A 24,835-nucleotide genomic window follows, 5' to 3' on the forward strand; every position below is an offset into this window, starting at 1 on the left:
TTCTGTGTAAAAATATGGCGGGGGCCCATGCATATATACAGTGGCCAACTGTATATATGCCCACTTTTGCCAAGAGGTCTCTAATTGCTGCCCAGGGCGCCCCCCCCCCCCCCCCCCTGCGCCCTGCACCCTACAGTGACCGGAGTATGTGGGTTTAGTGTGGGAGCAATGGCGCACAGCTGCAGTGCTGTGCGCTACCTCATATGAAGACTGGAGTCTTCTGCTGCCGATTTCGAAGTCTTCTTGCTTCTGTCACCGGCTTCTGTCTTCCAGCTCTGCGAGGGGTACGGCGGCGCGGCTCCGGGATCGAACGACCAAGGGTGCGATCCAGTGTACGATCCCTCTGGAGCTAATGGTGTCCAGTAGCCTAAGAAGCAGAACCTATCTTCAGTGAGTAGGGCTGCTTCTCTCCCTTCAGTCCCACGTAGCAGAAAGTCTGTTGCCAGCAGATCTCTCTGAAAATAAAAAAACCTAACAAAATACTTTCTTTTTAGCAAGCTCAGGAGAGCTCACTAAGTAGCACCCAGCTCGTCCGGGCAGATTCAAACTGAGGTCTGGAGGAGGGACATAAAGGGAGGAGCCAGAGCACACTAGTATCCAAATTCTTTCTTAAAGTGCCCCGTCTCCTGCAGAGCCCCTCTATTCCCATGGTCCTTACGGAGTCCCCAGCATCCACTAGGACGTTAGAGAAATATATATATATATATATATAAATGTGTGTGTGTGTGTATATATATATATATATATATATATATATACACACACATATTATATATATATATATATATATATATATGTATATTATGCATTTTATAAAACTTATTCTAAATAGCAGCAGGCATGCAGGCACAGCTGCGCAGTCAGATCCTCTTTTCAAATCTTTTGTTTATTTTGTATTCTCTGTGTGCCTGGACACCCAGCTCATCTCTCCAAGTCTCCAGTCCACTCCGTCCTCACCTCTCCAGCACCTCCACCCGTCGCACATGTGCTGTGATGTCATGACATCACACGCACAACTCAGGAGCGTGGAGGGAGGAAGCAGCTCAAGCTGTTACTTACTGAACAGCTGTGAGCTGCTAACTTACCCCAATTCTGCTTATTGTCTGTTGGCTGGGCTGCTGCTTGTGTATATTGACTTGTCATATCGTTTGCTGCATAAACCAACTACAGATGCAGCCTCCGTTATCTTGGCTGGCTGAGGCGTTAGTTGCGATCGGGCATACGCAGCGTGCCTTGGCGCAATGAGGTGCGCCTAGTTGTAGGGAGGCGCGCCTAGTCGTAGGGAGGCGCACAGAGTGTTTGGCGTTACCTTTATGTGTAATACCTGCGATCGTCCACCAGATGTCGCTTATTAAAATCACCATTGTGCATGCGTGTGGTCCCCATTAAAATACAATACCAAAATACATATTAAGAACTACTTTACTGGTACGTCTCATTACGCTACAATATGCTACTGTATGTCATACAGTATATTACAGTATACAGACATAAATAAAGTAGTACAGTATATACAGACGCAAACATACATGAAAAAGTCACGGTATAGTCCATTGACATTAAGAATATGTGTACATCCAGTAGCCACACAGATATTTGCTTGTGGTGTCCTAAGCAGTTAGGATAAGTACATTTGTCACAAAGGAATTGGCATAAATTTGCAGATTAAGCAAACAGTGTGTGTTCAGTCACTCATATCAAACATCTGTATTTTGCATTTTTTTCAGAGATTATTGAATGAGTTGCTGAGAAGCTACATGATGAAATGCCAGTGTCGGCACAGGGTACTCATGCGTTGCCCTTTTATTGCATTAGTGAACCAAAGAAGATGGACCACATGACCCAGCAGGTTCAGTGTCATTGACCACCGGATGGGATGCAGACTGTCAGCATACCAAGGCAAGGTAAGTATGTTCACCCATCTCCCCTACCACCTAACCGTCCCTTCCCGCAGCCTAACCCTAACCTACCCCTTGGTGCCTAACCCTAACATTTCCCCAGCGGTACCTAGAACCTACCCCACCACTGGTTGTGCCTAACCCTAACCCCCCATCACTGCAACCTATCCATCCCCCTCCCGCTGCAGCCTAAACCTAACCCCCCCAGTGGCAACTAAACCTAATCCCCCCCCCAACCCTAACCCTAACCTGCCTGCTATACTTATGGTCAGCATGCCAGCTGTCAGGATTCCAGCATTGTTCTCCTGACCCTGTCGGGATTCAGGAATCATCATTCTGACGGGTGTAGGGATTCTGGCATCAGTATTCTGACTACGCTGATAGATGCCCAACAGCTAGCATCTTAACCGCACCCAGACTCAGCTAACATGCAAAGTCTGTGGCACACCAAAAGGGGCTACTTGGAGAGATTTGAGTATATGTGTACGTTGACCCATCTGTATCCTCCTTAACATCATTTTTTTGTTTCAAACAGCACTTGATAAGTTACTACTACCTTACATGTTGGTTATGGAAAACCAAGTACCAGTGAACACAAAGAAATGAAGCTGGCATTGGTGAAGGCCTCATCAAGACTTAGGGGTCTATTTACTAAACCTTGGATAGAGATAAAGTACCAGCCAATCGGCTCCTAACTGTTATGCCACAGACTGTGTTTGAAGTGTGGATAGCTTTGTGAAATATTGCAAGGCTTATGTAAATTTCTAGAATTATTATTATTATCTTATCATACCTCCCAATTGGCCCAATTTCAGCAGGACAGTACTGCTTTTTGGACATTGTCCTACTGCCCCAACTGTGGGTTGCAGTGTTCAACTGGCAGATGGAAGCTTGAGATGGGCATTCGATCACTGATGCTCTGCATAGCATAGCATAGCATAGCCGAACTAGAATACTGAATAAATGCTGTGCACAACATCTAAACAGGTCGGGCGGAGACCCTGGATGCATGCCAGCTGCTAGTGCTGCAAGGCCACACTCCTCTCCTGAAACCATGCCCACTTTTCATGCCCTTTTGACTAGATTTAAAGTAGCAGTTAGTGTAAAAGACAACCCGCCGCCCCCTGCCACAGACACCGACCCCCCTCCCCCCTGGCATACCTTCCTCCAAGAAGCCTGGACCCGGAAGGTAATCTTCTCCTCCCCCTAGCAACGGAGGTCCTTCCAACTGCAGGGGGAAGGAGGAAGCGCCGGGGACAGCCTGCTGCCTGCTTCCCGGCAGGGGAGCAGGTGAAGAGCCTATGGAGTGGACGGAGACCCCCCGCACACCACCTCACAGGTATCGCAAGGGGCCTCTGTCACCGCATTGCGATATTGATCGCATACCGCATGTTAGTACATATGCGATCAACATCGCTGCGATGGGCGGCGAGTGCGGCGATGTTTGTTAATACATCCCGCCCAAAATGAACTTGGTTTTGCCTTTAAACTACTGTAATTGGTGCTTTCAATCTAATAACTGTTAGCCAGAGTCACTACGGATCCCACAAAACACAAGTTATTACACTTGGCCCAGATTGTTCATTCCTAATATTCACACCTTAGCTCATTGGTTCCCAAACTGGGTGCCTCGGGAAACTTGCAGGGGTGACCTGAGTTGGTGGTCAAGGACCAATTCAAATTACTTATGGTCGATGTAATAGCCAACACCAGTGTGGTGGCTTCCAATCATAAATTATGTGGACCAACAGAAGCAAATCCTGTCTCTCACCACATAACTGAACCTAAGGATAAGATATAAACACAATTGACTTAATTTAATATTTTTTTCAGAATTTCTTAATAATAAACTTTTGCCCTATGGGTGCCGTGAAACAAATGATGATACTTTAGGGCAGACATTCTCAACCTCGGTCTTCAAGGCACACTAACAGTCTATGCTTTAGAGATATCCCTGCTTGAGAACAGGTGACTTACTTAGTACCTCAGTTATTTTGATTTAACCATCTGTAATGAAGCCTCTCACTGTTCGTGTGCCTTGTGGGCTGAGGTTGGGAATGCCTGCTCTAAGGTGTTGTGATTCAAAAATGTTTGAGAACCACTGCCTCAACTGATTATACTTAGAATAGGGATACCAATCAGTTCTCAAACACACATTTTCAAGCTGCATGCTAGACATGGGAAACAAAGGACACAAGATGTTATGCGTGCAAATCGGGCAATCTTATTGGTTTCAGGGGAACACCCACTGGGCCTAGGTGATTGGGAGATACCCAGGTAGTGCAAGCCAAGTAGTATCTTTATATCATTAGATTGTATCCTATTGTTAGATTTCCTCAAATTACTTTTTACATTTTTAATTTAAACACTTGGTATAATGTACATTTAGCACTTACTTTACCAGTGTTCACAGCAGAGCCATATCCTGTAGAAAAGCCACATCCAATCAAGCAGACTTTTTCCAGCGGTGCATCCTTATGTATCTTAGCAACAGCAATGTCATCCACCACAGTGTACTCAGTGAAAGTGCTGGTGCTGATGAAGTGGTGAACAACTTTCCCCTTGCAGGTAAATCTGCTGGTGTTGTCCAATAACATCCCATTGTATTTACCAATGCTGTTTAATATAACGAAAAATATCTTAATTTTTAAACATGTAAATTGCTAACTAGTGACAGCTTTTATCTCAAAGTATTTAGAATTTGTAATTTATGTTTAAGTATTGACCACAATGTACTTGAGCTTAGCTAATGGCCTCAATTATCCTAATTAGTAAATGAAATGCTTGCAAATGACATGAAATCCATGTCATACCTTGTCTGAATGTTTGCATTGCTGTTGTTGGAAGTCTGTCTCAAAAGTATAAAGGTTGATGTATCGCGCAGTGGACCAGTGGAGACTCTGCCCATAGCAACCAATCAGCTAGTACAGCTGTGACACTTATCTTCCAGCAGCGGATTTTCACACCCTGCAGAGGTAGTTGCAGCGTGTGTACACACCATGCATTGCATAGGCAACTGGGGGTCATTCCGAGTTGATCGCACGTAGCAACTTTTTGCTGCTCGTGCGATCAACCTGACGCCGCCTATGGGGGAGTGTATTTTAGCATAGCAGGGCTGCGATCGATTGTGCAGCCCTGCTATGCTAAAAAAGTTTCAAGTAAAACAAGACCAGCTCTGCAGCTACTTACCCTGTGCGAGGGATCCAGCGATGAAGGTCCCGGCTGTGATGTCAAACATCTGCCCTCCAAACACCTGGACATGCCCGCGTTGGACTCACCATGCCTGGAAAATGGTGAGTATCCGCCCCGGAACGCCACCCGCCTGTCCGTCTTCTAGCGATCGCCGCTGCAATCACTTTTCTCGCTGGCAGCATCACCAGCCAACGTCACACGTGCGCAATGCATCCGCTGCGCATGCACATTTCCTACCCGTTTGCACCGCAGCAAAGAATCGCTGCGTGCGAACGGGTCGAAATGACCCACTATTCGCTGCAAACATGCCACGAATAGCCACTACCGGTCCACTTTTCCACTCCTTACACTGCTTGATACATCAATACATCAACCTCTACTCAGATATCCCCCAAGAAATAGCCAAGTTGACATACTGTATATGCAAATAAATGATAAAAATGTATCAATTTAATAAAGGCAAAAAAAAGTATAATTTTAGGGGGAAAACTGATAACTTTATATAACGAAGGAGCTGTTTCTAAAGGGATAGGGTATTGTGTTTTCAACTATACTTTTACATAGAGCACATCTTCAGATTTTCGTGATTGCCACATATCTAGGAACTCTTTTAGCATTTACCTGACACCACAAACACTTCACAGGAAGCTATACAATGCATTGGCATACATTGTGAGCAGTTTCTATTAATCTTCTCTGCAGTAGATAACTTTATTTTTTACATTGTACTGGTTTATGCTATTATGCCAATTATCTAATATGTCTTCTTGATATTTACGTGCAATGCACAAATTACTAACTCATTTTTGTAGCATAAATTACTGTCCGGATTCAGGCAACATCTGCATTTTCCGCACTGAGGAACAAACAGCGGGATGACTTTGTCTCCTGCAGGAAAGACAAAAAAACATACTGAATATGGGGGAATAATTTTTGATAGAAATGCTTTTTAACATCAAAATGGGTTTAATTGTCACATAGGAAGCAGTTTATGCAAATGATCCATGCTGGAGTCATGTGCTTAGAGCATGGTGAATGTTAATATATACTGTCATTTAACACTTATGGCCTTATGCAGGTATAGGGCTACAAGTCTCAACATGGGGAAGTTGGCATATCATGCTGTAACTTAAACAAGTCACAGGGCAGGATGTCTCAAGCACAGAGCCGGTGCAAGGTTTCATGGCACCCCAGGCAAAACTTCTGCCTACTGCCCCCCAACACCATCATTACCCACTTTCCCAGTCAGTAAGGTGAAAGTGCAGAGGCGGTATCTTATACGTTTTCCAGCCGTCTGACTGCATTGAGTACAGCAAGGCTGTATCTCTCAATGACATCCTTAATTATTTAATAGGTACACTCAGTGGTATCCCTTCCCAGATCCTGGCACCCTACCCAGCTGCCGATCTCTTTCTATTTCATTCTGTCTCTCATACATACATACATACATACATACATACATACATACATACATACATACATACAGTGCCTTGCTACAGTATTCACCCCTTTGCATTTTTCATGTTTTGTGCCTCACAACCTGGAATTAAAATGGATTTTTGGAAGGTTTACATCATTTCATTCACAGAACATGGCTACAATTTTGAAGATTTTTTTATTTTTTTATTGTGAAGCAAACAACAAAGAGGACAAAATAACAGAAAACTTCAGCGTGCATAACTATTCACCCCCCTAAAGTCAGTTTTTGTAGAGCGGCAATTACAGCTGCAAGTCGCATTGGATAAGTCTCTATGAGCTTGCCATATCTTGCCACTGGGATTTTTGCCCATTCCTCAAGGCAAAACTGCTCCAGCTCCTTCATTTTGGATGGTTTCCGCTTGTGAACAGCAATCTTCAAGTCTTACCACAGATTCTCAATTGGATTGAGATCTGAGCTTTGTCTAGGTCATTTCAATACTTCTAAATGTTTCACCTTAAACCACTCGAGTGTTGCTTTAGCAGTATGCTTCGGGTCATTGTCCTGCTGGAAGGTGAACCTCCGGTCCTCCCAGTCTCAAATCACAGGCAGACTGAAACAGGTTTTGCTCAAGAATATCCCTGTATTTAGCACCATCCATCTTTCTCTCAACTCGAAACAGTTTACCAGTCCCTGCTGCTGAAAAACATGGTGTTCTTGGGGTGATAGGATGCGTTGGGTTTGCGCCAGACATGGCATTTTCCTTAGTGGCCAAAAAGTTAAATTTTAGTCTCATCTGACCAAAGCACCTTCCTCCATACATTTGGGGAGTCGTCCACATATCTTTTGGCAAACTGAAAATGTACCTTCTTATTTTTAACACTAAGTAATGGCTTTTTTCTGGCCACTATTCCATAAAGCCCAGCTGTATGGAGTGTACGGCTTATTGTAGTCACATGCGCAGATACACCAGTCTCTGCTGTGGAACTCTACAGCTCCTTCAGGGTTACCTTTGGTCTCTGTGCTGCCTCTCTGATTAATGCCCTCCTTGCCCGATCTGTGAGTTTTGGTGACCGACCCTCTCTTGGCAGGTTTGTTGTGGTACCATGTTCTTTTAATTTGAAGATGATGGATTTGATGGTGCTCTGGGGATCTTCAAAGATTTGGATATTTTTTTATAACCCAACCCTGACTTGTACTTCTCAACAACTTTGTCCCTGACTTGTTTGGAGAGCTCCTTGGTCTTCATGGTGTGATGCATCTTGCTTAGTGGTGTTGCAGCCTCTGGGGCCTTTCAGAAAAGGTGTGTTTATACTGACAGGTCATGTGACACTTAGAATGCACACAGGTGGACTTCATTTCACTAACTATACATACATACATACATACATACATACACTGCCCCTTTCATACTGTACACATATATATATATATATATATATATATAGAAACAAGTCCATCGAAGTGGAGGTGCACTCTCGCAATGATAGAATCATACACAGTGGTAAAATCAATCGTCACCGAAGCTTTATTCGTGTCAACGTTTCGGTCCGTAACCGGACCTTTCTCAAGACAGGTGACACATCAATTCAATTAAGTCATCATATGATACACGTACATCTGCAAGGACAATATACATAGTTATGATCACAAGCCTAACCGGTCCCTGGAAAAGCCCCGCACCAACAGATAAAAAGAAAGAGAAAACGCCACCAAAAGAGGTGAATATAAATAATACCAATAGTGTCCCCAGTCACCTAAGTGATAGGGTATAACACCTCATAAATCCGTACCTAAAACGTCTAGTTACATCCACTGTAGTGAATTAAAGTAACGGACTCCAGCGTATCTCAAACTGTGATCAACAGAGAAAGAGAACATGTTTTAATATAAACCAGCGATTGTGGTGACATAGGGTAAAACCACTTATCTGGGTAATCACCCCCACACATGGTGCAAATACCTTAATATATGTCATCTTCTTACAATGATGCAGCCACAGGTGTAGTGTACACCCATATAGCAAAAGAGCTGTCAGAAAAATTACACAGATCAATGTCGATACAGTGCCGGTGCCTGGGTATAGTAAAACAATCAAATACTGTTACTTACTCAGTCAGATGGAGGCTGTGCTTGTGACTGCATAGCCCTCCAATCCACTGGGTGGGGATTAAATAGTGAATCGGCCGGAAGTATCCGAAAAACCGGAAGTGCCCCACTCATGCCTAATACTCTCTCTACCGGGTCTAAATCCTGTTCATACTACTCACACACAGCGCGTTTAAACAGTGTACAAGACACTGTAACCGCTCACTGTACACAGCAAGCCGCCGCGGCCGCTATTCATTTATAGCGGTCCACGGACCGGAAGTGACGCCGGTTTGCGTTCCACCGTCCCGGAAGTCGCGGTGGAACGTACAACCGCTAGACACAAATCATTATTACACCTGTAGTGCCGCGATCACATAGTGAAATCAGAACGGCACCACTGTGTAGTCAGACAAGAAACAATCCCACAACTGATTACATATAATCAGGAAACAAACATGTGTAACTAGACAATAATAAGTTATTACTAATAATGGCAATTATATGTGTAGAGAGCACATGAAACAAGGTACTGTTACAGTGTGCACACACAAAATCTAAATCCGGGTGCCGGGTGAACCAGAGACCGGTAAGTTCACAAGGGTGATGGACTGCGCCGCAACAATTAACACAACAGATTTATACATCTCATACACCACTTAATTATAGGCACTAAACTCATTAATCTAAATGTTACTCAAGATAACCAGGACATCAATATACTGTGTCTGGCCTCCCGTGTGAAACAATTACTGCAAGGTGTCACAGAATCGAATGCCCATATCAAGCCATCCCACTAGAGGACCCACAGAAATGATATATACACACAGGAGAATTGTATCTATAAAAACACATTAAGTGGATTACCCTCATTCAAACCTCTGGGGGTAACTGTATCTAAAGTGTGAATCCAATAGCTCCATGTGGACTATGTTATGTGGGATTGACAACAAGGGCATTCCGAGACCGTATGGCAAACCACAGGTCCTCGATCCATACGGCACTTTTGACTGGACAGACTGACAAGCCTGTGGCTCGCCACTGTCTACAAGCACGACATCAGGTGGCTAGTATGAAATGTAGACTCATTGATTGGATTCCACCTAAATCTACAGGTGGGGATAGGACTCTAGTGTTGAAACGGCGTGAGAGCTATTGGATTCACACTTTAGATACAGTTACCCCCAGAGGTTTGAATGAGGGTGTTTTTATAGATACAATTCTCCTGTGTGTATATATCATTTCTGTGGGTTCTCTAGTGGGATGGCTTGATATGGGCATTCGATTCTGTGACACCTTGCAGTAATTGTTTCACACGGGTGGCCAGACACAGTATATTGATGTCCTGGTTATCTTGAGTAACATTTAGATTAATGAGTTTAGTGCCTATAATTAAGTGGTGTATGAGATGTATAAATCTGTTGTGTTAATTGTTGCGGCGCAGTCCATCACCCTTGTGAACTTACCGGTCTCTGGTTCACCCGGCACCCGGATTTAGATTTTGTGTGTGCACACTGTAACAGTACCTTGTTTCATGTGCTCTCTACACATATAATTGCCATTATTAGTAATAACTTATTATTGTCTAGTTACACATGTTTGTTTCCTGATTATATGTAATCAGTTGTGGGATTGTTTCTTGTCTGACTACACAGTGGTGCCGTTCTGATTTCACTATGTGATCGCGGCACTACAGGTGTAATAATGATTTGTGTCTAGCGGTTGTACGTTCCACCGCGACTTCCGGGACGGTGGAACGCAAACCGGCGTCACTTCCGGTCCGTGGACCGCTATAAATGAATAGCGGCCGCGGCGGCTTGCTGTGTACAGTGAGCGGTTACAGTGTCTTGTACACTGTTTAACCGCGCTGTGTGTGAGTAGTATGAACAGGATTTAGACCCGGTAGAGAGAGTATTAGGCATGAGTGGGGCACTTCCGGTTTTTCGGATACTTCCGGCCGATTCACTATTTAATCCCCACCCAGTGGATTGGAGGGCTATGCAGTCACAAGCACAGCCTCCATCTGACTGAGTAAGTAACAGTATTTGATTGTTTTACTATACCCAGGCACCGGCACTGTATCGACATTGATCTGTGTAATTTTTCTGACAGCTCTTTTGCTATATGGGTGTACACTACACCTGTGGCTGCATCATTGTAAGAAGATGACATATATTAAGGTATTTGCACCGTGTGTGGGGGTGATTACCCAGATGAGTGGTTTTACCCTATGTCACCACAATCGCTGGTTTATATTAAAACATGTTCTCTTTCTCTGTTGATCACAGTTTGAGATACGCTGGAGTCCGTTACTTTAATTCACTACAGTGGATGTAACTAGACGTTTTAGGTACGGATTTATGAGGTGTTATACCCTATCACTTAGGTGACTGGGGACACTATTGGTATTATTTATATTCACCTCTTTTGGTGGCGTTTTCTCTTTCTTTTTATCTGTTGGTGCGGGGCTTTTCCAGGGACCGGTTAGGCTTGTGATCATAACTATGTATATTGTCCTTGCAGATGTACGTGTATCATATGATGACTTAATTGAATTGATGTGTCACCTGTCTTGAGAAAGGTCCGGTTACGGACCGAAACGTTGACACGAATAAAGCTTCGGTGACGATTGATTTTACCACTGTGTATGATTCTATCATTGCGAGAGTGCACCTCCACTTCGATGGACTTGTTTCTATAGTATTAGTGGACCTTATGGCCCATTAGGAGCACCCGCCCGTTGAAGAATAAATTTGGTGATGTGAGTGCAGGACAACCCATGTATATATATATATATATATATATATATATCTATATCCATACACTGCCTCTCTCATACACACACATATATATATATATACAAAGGAACAGCTTCTGGACTGAATTTACAGTCATATACATATTAGCGCGCAGAGATATTGTTTTTGTTTATATATATATATATATATATATAAATACATACGCTGCCTCTCATACATATATACATCCATACACTACCTCTCTCATACATACATACATACATACATACATACATACACTGCCCCTTTCACACATATATATATACACTGCCTCTTTAATACATATGTACAGAGACGGATTGGACATAGGGCTCACAGGGAAGATTCCTGGTGGGCCGACGCACCCGTGGGGCCTGTTTTGTTTGAGGACATGTGGTCCTTTTTATAGACATAATAAATAAGATGCTACATAATTTGCATATATGAAAATTACTTTGTCACTTAGCCTGTGATTGCAGATGATCTAGTGCATAGGTTCTCAAACTCGGTCCTCAGGACCCCTCACAGTGCTTTTCTTTTTAATCCACTAGGGGTCACTGGAGTACTCTGGGGATATGGACGGTTCCACAGGAACTAGGCACTCAATAAGTTAAAATTTGAGACTACTTCTCCCCTCCATATCCCAGAGTACCTCAGTGTTTTTTCGGTGCTCACCGAGCAACTAGGCCTGTGGAGTTTCTCCACAATTATTGGATTTATTTTTGATTTTTCAATGTTCCACATCCCTTTCCCCCTTCCAGAAAGTCGAGGGTCTGGGATAGTGGAAGCTGCTGAAGCAGCTGTGGGTGTCGGACCTCTCTAAAAAGAGCTCCCTCACTACCACGTGCAGGACTAAAACCTGCAGTAAAGGCTGGACGGAACCTACAGAGAAGCCCCGTCATAGCCCTCACCACAGGGTCCAGGTATGTTGAACGGGGCGGTCAGCTCACGCTGCCGCCTTGCTGTGTGGGATACTGTGTGTGTGTGTGTGTCCGCCCGCTGCCGTTTCCAGCGCCGCTGTCTATGCTGTGTCCCCCGCCACTCTGAGCCGCGCCGGCCACGTTGATTTATGCATAGGCCGCTCCACGGCTTTATGCAGCGCGCTCCCCGGCCCTCGATGCCGCTTCCGGCTCCCTCTCCACCATAGCCCGGCTCCGTGTGTAGAGAACGATACACGGAGCACGGGGGGGGGGGGGGGGGGGGGGCACACAAATGAGAGTTTTTGTAAAAGGCAGGCTTCATAGCCTAGTGAGTAACTTTGATGCCACAGTGATGTTCACTGCACACAGAAATGTCAGGGTCACTGGATAAAATCTGATGATTCAACTCTTGTTGATAAAAGAAAGTATGTTTACTAGAATACATCAGCGCTGCATATGTATTACAACAGGCTATTAAGTCTTTGTTAAACAGGATACATGTTGCTCATATATGTGCAGGTTTGAATGCAACATAGTATGTTTATTAAATCTGCTTACATAATTATAAGTCTGCATATTTAACCATTTTTCCTGTTGTTTTTCCAGAATTTCCTGTATTACATCTCTCCTCCATTGAAGGCGCAGGGGTGTTAAGGGGAATTTGGAACCAGGCATATTGCTGACGTGTACTGCACTTGGCCAGATATATATTTGTAAAGACACCTTAGTGCTATTTACTGAGTCGCGCAAGTTGTATTTTGTATTGTCTGTCGGTATAATGAGTAAGACACCAGCAAAGACTATTATTCTTATCATAACTGTTTATAATGATATTATCCCAAAGACTGCAAATCTGAATCATGGCTGTGGTCAGCCAAATACTGGCTTTGTTCACTGTTGTAAAGTAAGATGTGTTATACAATTGGTCAGCACATGGTGATTATAAAACAGTATCTGTGGAGCACTGCAAGCATTGTGAGTTCAGGCTCACCTGCAGCAGCTTTGCTTAATTCACTTAGCCACACCACAATTGGATACGCCCGATCTCATCTGATCTTGGAAGCTGAGCAGTGTTGGGCCTGGTTAGCCACCTGGGAATACAAGGTGCTGTAGGTATTTTTAAATCTACAGCCACACCACACTGGATACGGGACCCATTAACTAAGCTGCGGTTAAGCAGCAGACATCTCAGGTTTTTTAAGCCTGTGAGTGGTCACATTTAGTTCAGACTTCTAAGAATTATTATACCTCTGAATCAGGATATATCTGGATATATGTATATGGGTATATAATATATATGTGTATGTGTGTATGTATGCATATATGAAATATATATATATTTATAAGGTCTGAGTATGTGTGAATATACGTTGTTGTATATATGTGTGTGTGTATGTATATATATATATATATATATATAATATGCTGACATTAAAAATCTATTTTGCAATAAGCAAGACTACAGTGACGCAGTTGGTCGACACAGTGCTTATTAAACAGTATCTGTTGAGCACTGCAAACATTGTGAGTTCAGGCCTCACCTCCCCAGATCCCCAGTGGCCTAATGGATAGGACACTGCCCTCCTAAACCAAGGATTGTGGGTTCAGGTCCCATCTGGATTGCAAGTCACTACAGCAACCATTTCATCACCAGAGTTGATGTTTAAACAGCAACTTTGCTTATTATTTTTACAGGTGGCTCTGTAGCCAAGTGGTTAGGCTTCCCGCCCACAGTGAACTTTGTGTTAGGGTCTCCTGCCCTGTGCTGCCACGTCGTCATGGCAACCGGGAGACAAGTGCTAGCGGAGTAACCTGAGCGCAGCTGATACTCCGGTTCGGGTCTTTTGCTGTGCAGTGGTTACAGGCTCTGTGCACGGCAGGGGATCCGTGCTGGTTTTTGTGCTCACAGTCTGTGAGGTCTGAGTGGGGCGTGGACAGCACCTGCTTTATAAGGCCTCTTCTCAGGTTAAGCAGATGCTGCTGAATCTTTATTGGTTAGTCAGTTCCTGAAAGTTAGCCAGTACTGTGTAGCTTTGTATTTGTTGTTGCTTACTGCAAATAGGCCTGGGGATTTGGTACTACACTCTGCCAATCCAGACCTAGCAGTAAGACTGGAGTCAGTCGTTTAACCTGCTGGGGTTCTTTTGCTACTCTGTGAACTTAGCAGGTTTGCGGCTGTATTCTCAGACTGCCTGCCTAAATCCTGTCTCACTGTGCAAGGTGTTCAGGTATTCAGTTTAGTGGCAGTAAGCTGAACCTGTGCACTGCAAGTGAGGATTAGGATTGTGGAGACTCTCCTTGTGTCTATCATTCCATCTCTGACCAAGGAGTTTACTGCCACACCCGTTGGTAACCCTTTAGGGTTTTGCTGTTGCCCTTAGCAACAGCATTTCGGGTTCTCTACGTATTAAAAAACAACATCTTGCTTTTTTCATCTGAGCATTCCTAATAATAGGGAGACACCCAGTTTCTTAGCCTCTGGGCTTCTCTGTTCACTTTGTGTTTATTTTGTTACCCTATCACCTTCTGTGTACGTAATGTCATATTCCCCAGTCTGTCTGTGAGTTCATTTGTTTTGCATCCCTATCCGTTCAGACACCAGTACATTCCTGCAGGCACTGGTGTGCATAACAGTTCAGACACCAGTACATTCCTGCAGGCTTTGGTGTGCATAACAGTTCAGACACCAGTACATTCCTGCATGCACTGGTGTGCATAACATATTCAGCAGCCTAATACTCCTGTTGAAATTTTGTGGGAATATGGAGCACACCCCTCAAAATACGTTGCAACAGGTGGTCGATCAGGTGCAGGTCCTGACTCGACAATTTAATGATTTGTCCATTAAAATGCACACCTCCCAGGCCGCTGGCGGAACTCCCGCAGCAGCAGCACCTTCAGGGGTTAAGGAGCCGAAAGTAAATCTCCCGGATCGTTTTTCTGGAGATCGCTCGCAGTTCTTTTGTTTCAAGGAGAGCTGCAAGCTGTACTTCCGGCTTAGGCCTCAGTCTTCAGGGTCAGAGATTCAGCGGGTGGGCATAGTGATTTCCTTGCTACAAGGAGACCCACAGGTCTGGGCATATGGGTTGCAGCCTGACTGTCCGTCGCTTAAAAGTGTTGATGCTTTTTTTACGGCACTGGGCATGTTGTATGATGACCCTGACAAGACGGCCTCAGCTGAGGCTCAGATTTCGATCCTTAAGCAAGGGCGAAGGCCAGTTGAGGTTTACTGTACGGAGTTTCGGAGGTTGGCCCATGATACCCAGTGGAATGACCCAGCCCTGAGACACCAGTACCGAAGAGGTCTTTCTAACCAGATAAAAGACCAACTGGTACAATATCCCTTGCCTGATAGCTTGGATCAGCTCATGCAGTTATCCATCCGGGTGGATAGACGGCTGAGAGAGCGTAGGCTTGAAAGGGAGACCGAGGTTTCCTTCTTTCCCAAGGGAACCTCAGACTCTGAGGAATTTTCCGAGGAGCCTATGCAGATTGGGGCTACCCGCCTCTCCTCGCGTGAGAAGACGCGGAGGAGACAGCAGGGGTTGTGTTTGTACTGTGGGAATAAAGGTCATGTGGTAGTATCATGCCCAGAAAAGCCGGAAAACTTCAGGGCCTGAGGGTGATGGGAAATATCCTGTCAGGCCAGAAGTCAGAATTTCCCAAGAAGACTTTTATCATTCCGGTGACCTTGAAGATCCTCGGTCAAACTGTCAAGACTGAGGCCTTTGTGGACAGTGGGGCCGACGGGGTTTTTATGGACCGCCAATTCGCCCTGAAACACTCTGTTCCCTTAGTACCCTTGGCATCGGAAATTGAGATTTGTGGGTTAAACGGGGAACCATTATCCCAAGGTAAAATTACCTCTTGCACTAGCCAGATTTCTTTGTTTATTGGAGCCACACACTCTGAAAAATTGTCCTTTTATGTGACTGTCTGTACTTTTGCCCCATTGGTGTTGGGGTTACCCTGGTTAAGGGCCCACAATCCTCAATTTGACTGGGTCTCTGGGGAGATTCTTAGTTAGGGTACTGATTGTTTCAGGAGTTGCTTGAGCCTTCCAGTCAGGCTCTCGCAGCTAAGTTTGCCAGGATTGCCAGGGTGTTATGCAGATTTTGCGGACGTGTTCTCCAAAAAAGTTGCAGAGGTACTACCTCCCCATCGCCCCTATGACTGTGCCATTGATTTGTTGCCAAATGCTAAGCTTCCCAAGAGCAGGTTGTACTCCCTGTCACGTCCTGAGACTCAGGCTATGGCAGAGTACATTCAGGAGAACTTGGCTAAGGGATTTATCAGACCTTCACAGTCTCCAGTTGGGTCGGGGTTCTTCTTCGTGGGTAAAAAGGACGGTTCGTTGCGACCCTGCATCGACTTCAGGGAATTGAACCGTATCACGATTAAAAACTCATACCCACTGCCTCTCATTTCGGTCTTGTTTGACCAGCTTCGTACTGCCACCATTTTTTCTAAGATTGACCTGCGCGGGGCGTACAATCTAATCCGAATAAGAGAGGGGGATGAATGGAAGACTGCCTTTAATACCCACTCAGGGCATTATGAATATTTGGTGATGCCTTTTGGGCTCTGTAATGCCCCGGCAGTCTTCCAGGATTTCATGAACGATGTACTCAGGGAATATTTGGATAGATTCTTAGTTGTATACTTAGATGACATCCTAATCTTCTCCCATTCCCTGGAGGAACATCGGAAGCATGTACGCTTAGTCCTCCAGAAACTCAGAGATCACCGGCTTGGGGCGAAGCTGGAGAAGTGCGAATTTGAAGTTCAGCAAATCGCATTTCTAGGATATATTATCTCCCCAGAAGGTTTCCAAATGGAGGGTTCCAAGGTACAGGCAGTCCTGGATTGGGTGCAGCCCACTAGTTTGAAGGTGCTTCAGCGTTTCCTGGGCTTTGCAAATTTTTATAGACGATTTATCGCTGGATTTTCGTCTATAGTGGCGCCCTTGGTGGCACTCACTAAGAAAGGGGCGGATGTTGCTCACTGGTCTTGTGAGGCTAAAGCGGCTTTTGCCCGTCTCAAAAGGGCATTTGTCTCGGCCAAGGTGCTGCGACACCCAGATCCAGAGCGTCCTTTTGTGGTGGAGGTGGATGCCTCTGAGATGGGTATTGGGGCAGTGCTCTCTCAGATGGGAGTGTCTGATAATCGCCTTCATCCCTGTGCTTACTTTTCCCATAAATTTTCGCCTGCCGAGATGAATTATGACGTGGGTAACCGGGAATTGTTGGCTATTAAGGATGCACTCGAGGAGTGGAGACACTGGCTTGAGGGGGCTAAGTTTGTGGTCTCAATTCTCACCGACCATAAGAATCTTGCATATTTAGAGTCAGCGAAGCATCTCAATGCCAGGCAGGCACGATGGGCTTTGTTTTTTGCTCGCTTTAATTTTTTGATAACATATCGCCCTGGGTCAAAAAACATCAAGGCTGATGCGCTCTCGCAGAGTTTTGCTCCAATCCAGGAGACCACCGAGGAGCCGTTGTCCATTGTGTCCCCATCATGTATTAAAGTGGGCATTACCCAGGACCTCTTGTCATTAGTCCTTAGAGCACAGGAGCAGGCTCCTCCAGACCTTCCGGTAGGTCTTTTGTTTGTGCCTCCTAGGTTAAGACAGCGAGTGTTCCTGGAATTCCATGCCAAGAAGTCGGCAGGTCACCCGGGTATTGCCAGAACTCGGGAGTTGCTATCTAGGGCGGTGTGGTGGCCCTCGGTGGCTAAGGATGTGGATCAGTGGGTTCGGGCATGTGACATCTGTGCCCGAAATAAGACTCCTAGAGGGGTTCCTGTTGGCCCATTACATCCACTCTCTATCCCATCTAAGCCATGGACCCACATTTCAATGGATTTTGTGGTGGACTTGCCCAAATCCTCGGGGATGACAGCCATCTGGGTTGTCGTTGACAGGTTTTCGAAGAAGGCGCACTTCGTTCCACTGGTTGGGCTGCCATCGGCCAGACGCCTGTCTGAATTATTTATGCTGCATGTTGTGTGTCTCCACGGGTTGCCACTTGATGTGGTCTCTGACCGCGGATCCCAGTTTGTGGCCAAATTCTGGAGGGCATTTTGTTCCGATCTCCAGATTTCTGTCAGCTTGTCGTCAGGCTACCATCCGCAGTCTAATGGGCAGACTGAAAGGGTGAACCAGTCCTTGGAGCAGTTCCTCAGGTGTTATGTCTCCAAGTGTCAGACTGACTGGGTTGCTCATCTGTCCATGGCGGAGTTTGCCTATAACAACGCGGCTCACTCTGCTACAGGGATCTCTCCCTTCCTTTGTGTGTATGGGCATCATCCTAAGGCCAATTCATTTGACCCCCTGGACTCCACGCCTGGTGGTTCCTCTGTGGTTTCTGTCCTTAGAGGTATTTGGAGGAAAGTGAAGAAAGCCCTTGTGTCTGTGTCATTAGTGACCAAAAGGGTTTTTGATAAGCGGAAAAGACCCTGCAGCTTCAAATTAGGAGACTTCGTCTGGTTGTCTACCAAGAATTTGAAGTTGAGACAGCCATCTCATAAGTTAGGCCCCCGGTTCATCGGCCCTTATAAGATCACCAGGGTAATCAATCCGGTGGCATTTCAGTTAGACCTGCCCCGTTCTTTGGGTATCAATAAAACATTTCATTGTTCCCTTTTAAAACGGGCGATTAGTAATCCTTCTTCCAGTGGAAGACCTTCTCCTCTTCTGATACGTGGCCAGAAGGAGTTTGTTGTTGAAAGGATTCTTGACTCCAAGATGGTTCGGGGTCGGCTGTCATTTTTGGTGCACTGGAAGGGGTATGGCCCGGAGGAGCGGTCGTGGGTGCGCAGTTGTGATCTTCATGCCCCCAGACTGATACGCTCTTTCTTCTCGCAGTTCCCCGATAAACCCGGTGGTAGGGGTTCTTTGACCCCTCGTCAGAGGGGGGGTACTGTTAGGGTCTCCTGCCCTGTGCTGCCACGTCGTCATGGCAACCGGGAGACAAGTGCTAGCGGAGTAACCTGAGCGCAGCTGATACTCCGGTTCGGGTCTTTTGCTGTGCAGTGGTTATAGGCTCTGTGCACGGCAGGGGATCCGGTGCTGGTTTTTGTGCTCACAGTCTGTGAGGTCTGAGTGGGGCGTGGACAGCACCTGCTTTATAAGGCCTCTTCTCAGGTTAAGCAGATGCTGCTGAATCTTTGTTGGTTAGTCAGTTCCTGAAAGTTAGCCAGTACTGTGTAGCTTTGTATTTGTTGTTGCTTACTGCAAATAGGCCTGGGGATTTGGTACTACACTCTGCCAATCCAGACCTAGCAGTAAGACTGGAGTCAGTCGTTTAACCTGCTGGGGTTCTTTTGCTACTCTGTGAACTTAGCAGGTTTGCGGCTGTATTCTCAGACTGCCTGCCTAAATCCTGTCTCACTGTGCAAGGTGTTCAGGTATTCAGTTTAGTGGCAGTAAGCTGAACCTGTGCACTGCAAGTGAGGATTAGGATTGTGGAGACTCTCCTTGTGTCTATCATTCCATCTCTGACCAAGGAGTTTACTGCCACACCCGTTGGTAACCCTTTAGGGTTTTGCTGTTGCCCTTAGCAACAGCATTTCGGGTTCTCTACGTATTAAAACACAACATCTTGCTTTTTTCATCTGAGCATTCCTAATAATAGGGAGACACCCAGTTTCTTAGCCTCTGGGCTTCTCTGTTCACTTTGTGTTTATTTTGTTACCCTATCACCTTCTGTGTACGTAATGTCATATTCCCCAGTCTGTCTGTGAGTTCATTTGTTTTGCATCCCTATCCGTTCAGACACCAGTACATTCCTGCAGGCACTGGTGTGCATAACAGTTCAGACACCAGTACATTCCTGCAGGCACTGGTGTGCATAACACTTTGTGATTACATGGACACTGGTTCAGATCCTGGTTTAACAGGTGTAATATATATATATATATATATATATATATATATATATATAAAAAAAAAAAAAGAAAACATGGTAGGACACCATTTTTAACATTACTTCCTGGTTCTTTGCAGGAGGTTGCTGCCCTACAACACTCAGCCTCTGGGGACGGGGGGTTGTTAGGAATTTAATTTATTAATTTATTAATTGTTTTTGACAGCATGTCTCTACAGGAAGATTCACTATTGCTGGTAACCACATGCACGGTAATGCAGGTTTATACACAGATTACTTCCGTGGTGTACTTACTAGTCGGGGTACATGATCACTAAGTCTAATGCATATTCAAACAAGCAACTTCGATGCAGAGTCGGTCACACAGTGTGTCGGACAAATACGACTGCACAGACAGACCCTTACCGGTCCTCTTTGGGGGGAAATGCGGGCGCATGTACTGCCTGAGAGGAGGAATTTTTTTTTTTTTTTTACCGTTTTCAGCTAAATTGTTGCGGTCGATTCACCGCCAGCCCTCATAGCACCAAGCCAGTACGTTAGGTTCTCAGCAAAGGCTGAACAATTTCCAATGAGAGACAATTGCAATTATTGGGCGTTTAACTACCTATCGGAGTGTACCCTACACAGCAGTATGGCTGTTGCTTCGCCCTGCTTTGGTAAGGGTTTGAGGTAACAAGGCTGTAGTGGCAGGGCACTCCAGTTCAGGTTTGCCCTAAATAAAGACCACCTTACACTTCTTGCTGCCTACAGCTTCTGTGACGTTGGCAGTTAGTTCTTGTGTTTCAGCTTCGCTAGTGGCACACAACGTCCACGTTGGCTATGTTCCAGACGAGAATAGATCACAGACCAGGTGGGGGTGGGGGTGGGGGGATCTGTTTTCCTACCATTGTCTACGCGAATTCCTGAATGATTCCGTCTCATCGACTTCAATTCCTAGGTATGATTCTCGATACGGTAAATCAAGGAATTTACCTACCCGAACAGAAGTACAGGTCATTCGTCATCTGGTACAATTAGTGCTTAAGCCATGCACAGTCTTGGTTCATTTGTGCATTCGCCTATTAGACACAATGGTGGCGGTTTTCGGAGCGCTTCAGTTTGGAAGACTTCACTCACGTCCTTTTTAACTGGATGTGCTCGCACAATGGTCGGGCTCGCTTCTGCTGATTCACCGCAGGGTGAGGTTGTCTCCAAAGGCCAGAGTGTCTCTACTCTGGTGGCTCAAAGTACAGAATCTAACCGCAGGGAAACGGTTCGGCGCCTGGAATTGGATAATTCTCACGGCGGACGCGAGTCTCAGAGGTTGGGGAGCTGTAGTTCAAAATTTTCAGCTCCAGGGTCTCTGGGCGGATCACGAAAGATTGCTGTCTGTAAATGTCCTGGAACTCCGGGCAATTTACAATGCGCTACGACAAGCAGTGCACATGCTGCAGGCTCAGGCTGTTCAGGTGCAGTCAGACAATGCGACGGCGGTCGCATACATCAACAAACAAGGAGGAACGAAAAGCCGCATCGCCATGCGGGAAGTAGCTCGAATCCTCAATTGGGCCGCGGTGATTTTGTCGGCAGTATTCATTCCGGGAGTGGACAACTGGGAGGCGGATTATCTCAGCTGTCGGGATTTTTATCCAGGATGTGCATTAAATCCAGAAGTGTTTCGCATGTTGGTCCAGAGGTGGGGTTATCCGCAAGTGGACCTGATGGCATCTCGCCACAATTATCAAACGCCCCAGTACGTGTCCAGAACGAGAGATCCAAAGGCAGTGGCGGTGGATGCTCTCACAATCACGTGGCCATACAGTCTCGTGTATCTGTTCCACCGTTTTCCGCTGCTCCCTCTGTTGCTAAAACGGATCAAAAGAGAATCCGCCACAGTCATACTAGTGGCGCCTTATTGGCCTTGGAGAGCTTGGTTTCGGATCTTCGCTGTCTACTCGCGGACGTTCCTTGGCCGCTCCCACTGCTTCCGGACCTGTTACATCAGGGTCCGTTCTTTTTCTCCGATTTAGCGCGGCTGCATTGACAGAGTGGCTGTTGAGACAGCCCTCTTAAAAAGAGAGGGCATTCCAGAATAGGTTATACCAACCATGTTACATGCTAGTAAGCCAGTTACGGCAGCTCATTATTACAGAGTTTGGCATGCCTATATAGGTTGGTGTGAAGTTCGGAAGTTTCCGACATCATCTTTCAAGTTATCCCATCTTTTTTGTTATGTCTACAGATGGGGTTAGATGGAGGTCGGCGTTTATCCACACTAAAGGTGCAGATATCTGCAGAAGATTGGCTCTATTGCCGTTGGTACACACCTTTATGCAGGGTGTCCTCAAAGTACAGCCTCCATTTCACTCCACTTACTGCGCCATGGGACTTGAATCTGGTTTTAGATTGCTTATAGTCTTTTTATTTCGAACCCTTACAACAAGTGGATATTAAGTTTCTCACTTGGGAAACAATTTCTCTCCTAGCCTTAGCTTCGGCAGGGCGTTTTTCAGATTTGGGTGCCTTGTCATGCAAGCCACCGTATTTAGTGTTTCATAACGACAGAGCGGAACTTTGGACGAATCCCCCTTTCCTACCAAAAGTAGGGTCCTCTTTTCACATCAATCATCCAATAGTAGTACCTGTGTTAACAGGAGATTCTGGAATTTTGGTTGGGGTACGCGCATTACGCGTTTATGTATTCCGAACGTCTACAGTTCCTAAGACGGATACGTTGTTATCATCTATGATGCGGCCAAGATGGGTTGGCCACCTTCTAAGCAGACCTTATCCAGATGGATAAAACTAACCATACGTCAGGCTTACCTTCATGCTAGGTTACAGCCGCCTACATCAGTAACAGCTCATTCCACATGTTCTCCGGGAATGTCATGGGCAGCTGGTCGTGGAGTTCTACGACACAGCTTTTGCAGGGCAGCTACATGGTCTTCAATGCACATGTTTGTGCGCTTTTACAAGTTTGATACTTTTGCGGCATCAGCATCTAGCTTTGGCCGTCTAGTGTTACAGGTGCCAAACAGCTCTCCCACCAAGGGGGGAAACTTTGGTACGTCCCTAGAGTACTCCAGTGACCCCTAGTGGATGAAAAAGAAAATAGGATTTTGGTACTTACCAGGTAAATCCTTTTCTTTGAATCCATAGGGGGCACTGGACGCCCACCCAGAGCAGTTTTACCTGGCTTGTGGTAAGTTCAGAGAATCTTATGGTAACACACTCTCACCAACTGGTTCAAATTAGCACGTTTGTTGGGTTGGTGTCAACTGATAGTTGTCAGTAACGTTATGTGTCAACTTTATTGTTGTCCGTTTGTTATATGTAATTCTCCATTAACCTCTATAGCTCCTGTTCGGCTCAGTAAAAAAACACTGAGGTACTCTGGGATATGGAGGGGAGAAGTAGTCTCAAATTTTAACTTATTCAGTGCCTAGTTCCTGTGGAATCGTCCATATCCCCAGAGTACTCCAGTGCCCCCTATGGATTCAAAGAAAAGGATTTACCTGGTAAGTACCAAAATCCTATTTTTTTGCAGGTAACCCAGCAGGTGCACAGGTGTATTAATTACTCACTGACACATTTTAAAAGGTCCACATGTTTAGCTAATTATTTAACTTGCGATTCTGCGAGGAGACCTGCAAAACATGCACCGTGTGGGGTCCTGAGGACCGAGTTTGAGAAGCTGTGATCTAGTGTACACTCTGTCTGCCTGCTTGGCTGACATATATGATTGAGTGAATAGTGATTGGGATATGGTTGGTGTAATAAGCAAGAAAATATATATTTCTAAAGAATGATATAGTTTCCTAAATTCTGAAGGTGTATCATATAATGTGCTCATAAAATTTAATTTAATTTATTTTTAACTTCCTCCTTGATGCTGGACATGCCCTCTATCTGGAAAGTCTTGGGGGGAGGGTGCTGCTGCCATGGCCCATGGCTAGACCTTACACCTCTGGTGCTGCCCATGTGGGGCCACTAGTACAAATTTTTTCAGGGCCGCTTTTTGTTCCCAATCCGGCCCTGCATATGTACTACACAACCATGCACTGCCTCTCATACATACATACATACATACATACATACATATATACATCCATACACTGCCTCTCTCATCCATCTATCCAATACCTCTCTCATATAACATACATACATACATACATACATACAGTACATACATACATACATACACTGCCTCTCATACATCTATACATACACTACTTCTTTCAGACATACAGTACATACATACACTGCCTCTCTCATACATCTATATATACACTGCCTCTCTCATACATACATACATACATACATACATACATACATACATACACTGCCTCCATACATACATATATACATCCAAACAGTGCCTCCATACATACATCCATTCACTGTCTCCATACGTACATCCATATATACACTGTCTCCATACATAAATCCAACCCCTGCCTCCCCTATCCAGGGCAGACTTTGGTCACTACCACTTCCCCAGGTTGTGACTCTAGGCAGCCCATACTCTGGGTGCCCCACCATCACAACTAAGGGGTGGCTGCATTTTACCGCTGGCCAGGAAGCTGTGGAGGGATTACTGCTTCACACTGCTGCCACTATCTCCCGGCTCATGGTGCTGACTGAGTTAGCACTGCTGCTGCTGGTGGCGAGG

General features: G+C 45.4%; 1 protein-coding gene across 1 annotated transcript in view; it reads right to left on the reverse strand.

The window, feature by feature from the left end:
* The window catches only part of LOC134910239 (alcohol dehydrogenase 1), a 110,480-nt gene that overhangs the window by 39,315 nt on the left and 46,330 nt on the right, over window positions 1-24,835 (reverse strand). Inside the window, exons 4-5 of the mRNA XM_063918057.1 lie at window positions 5,891-5,978; window positions 4,295-4,514 (exon numbers count right to left, since the gene is read on the reverse strand). Coding sequence (XP_063774127.1) covers window positions 4,295-4,514; window positions 5,891-5,978 — 308 coding nt within the window. The remainder of the gene's footprint in view (window positions 1-4,294; window positions 4,515-5,890; window positions 5,979-24,835) is intronic.

This window comes from Pseudophryne corroboree, chromosome 1 (assembly GCF_028390025.1).
Source record: "Pseudophryne corroboree isolate aPseCor3 chromosome 1, aPseCor3.hap2, whole genome shotgun sequence".
In the NCBI taxonomy this organism is placed as follows: Eukaryota; Metazoa; Chordata; class Amphibia; order Anura; family Myobatrachidae; genus Pseudophryne; species Pseudophryne corroboree.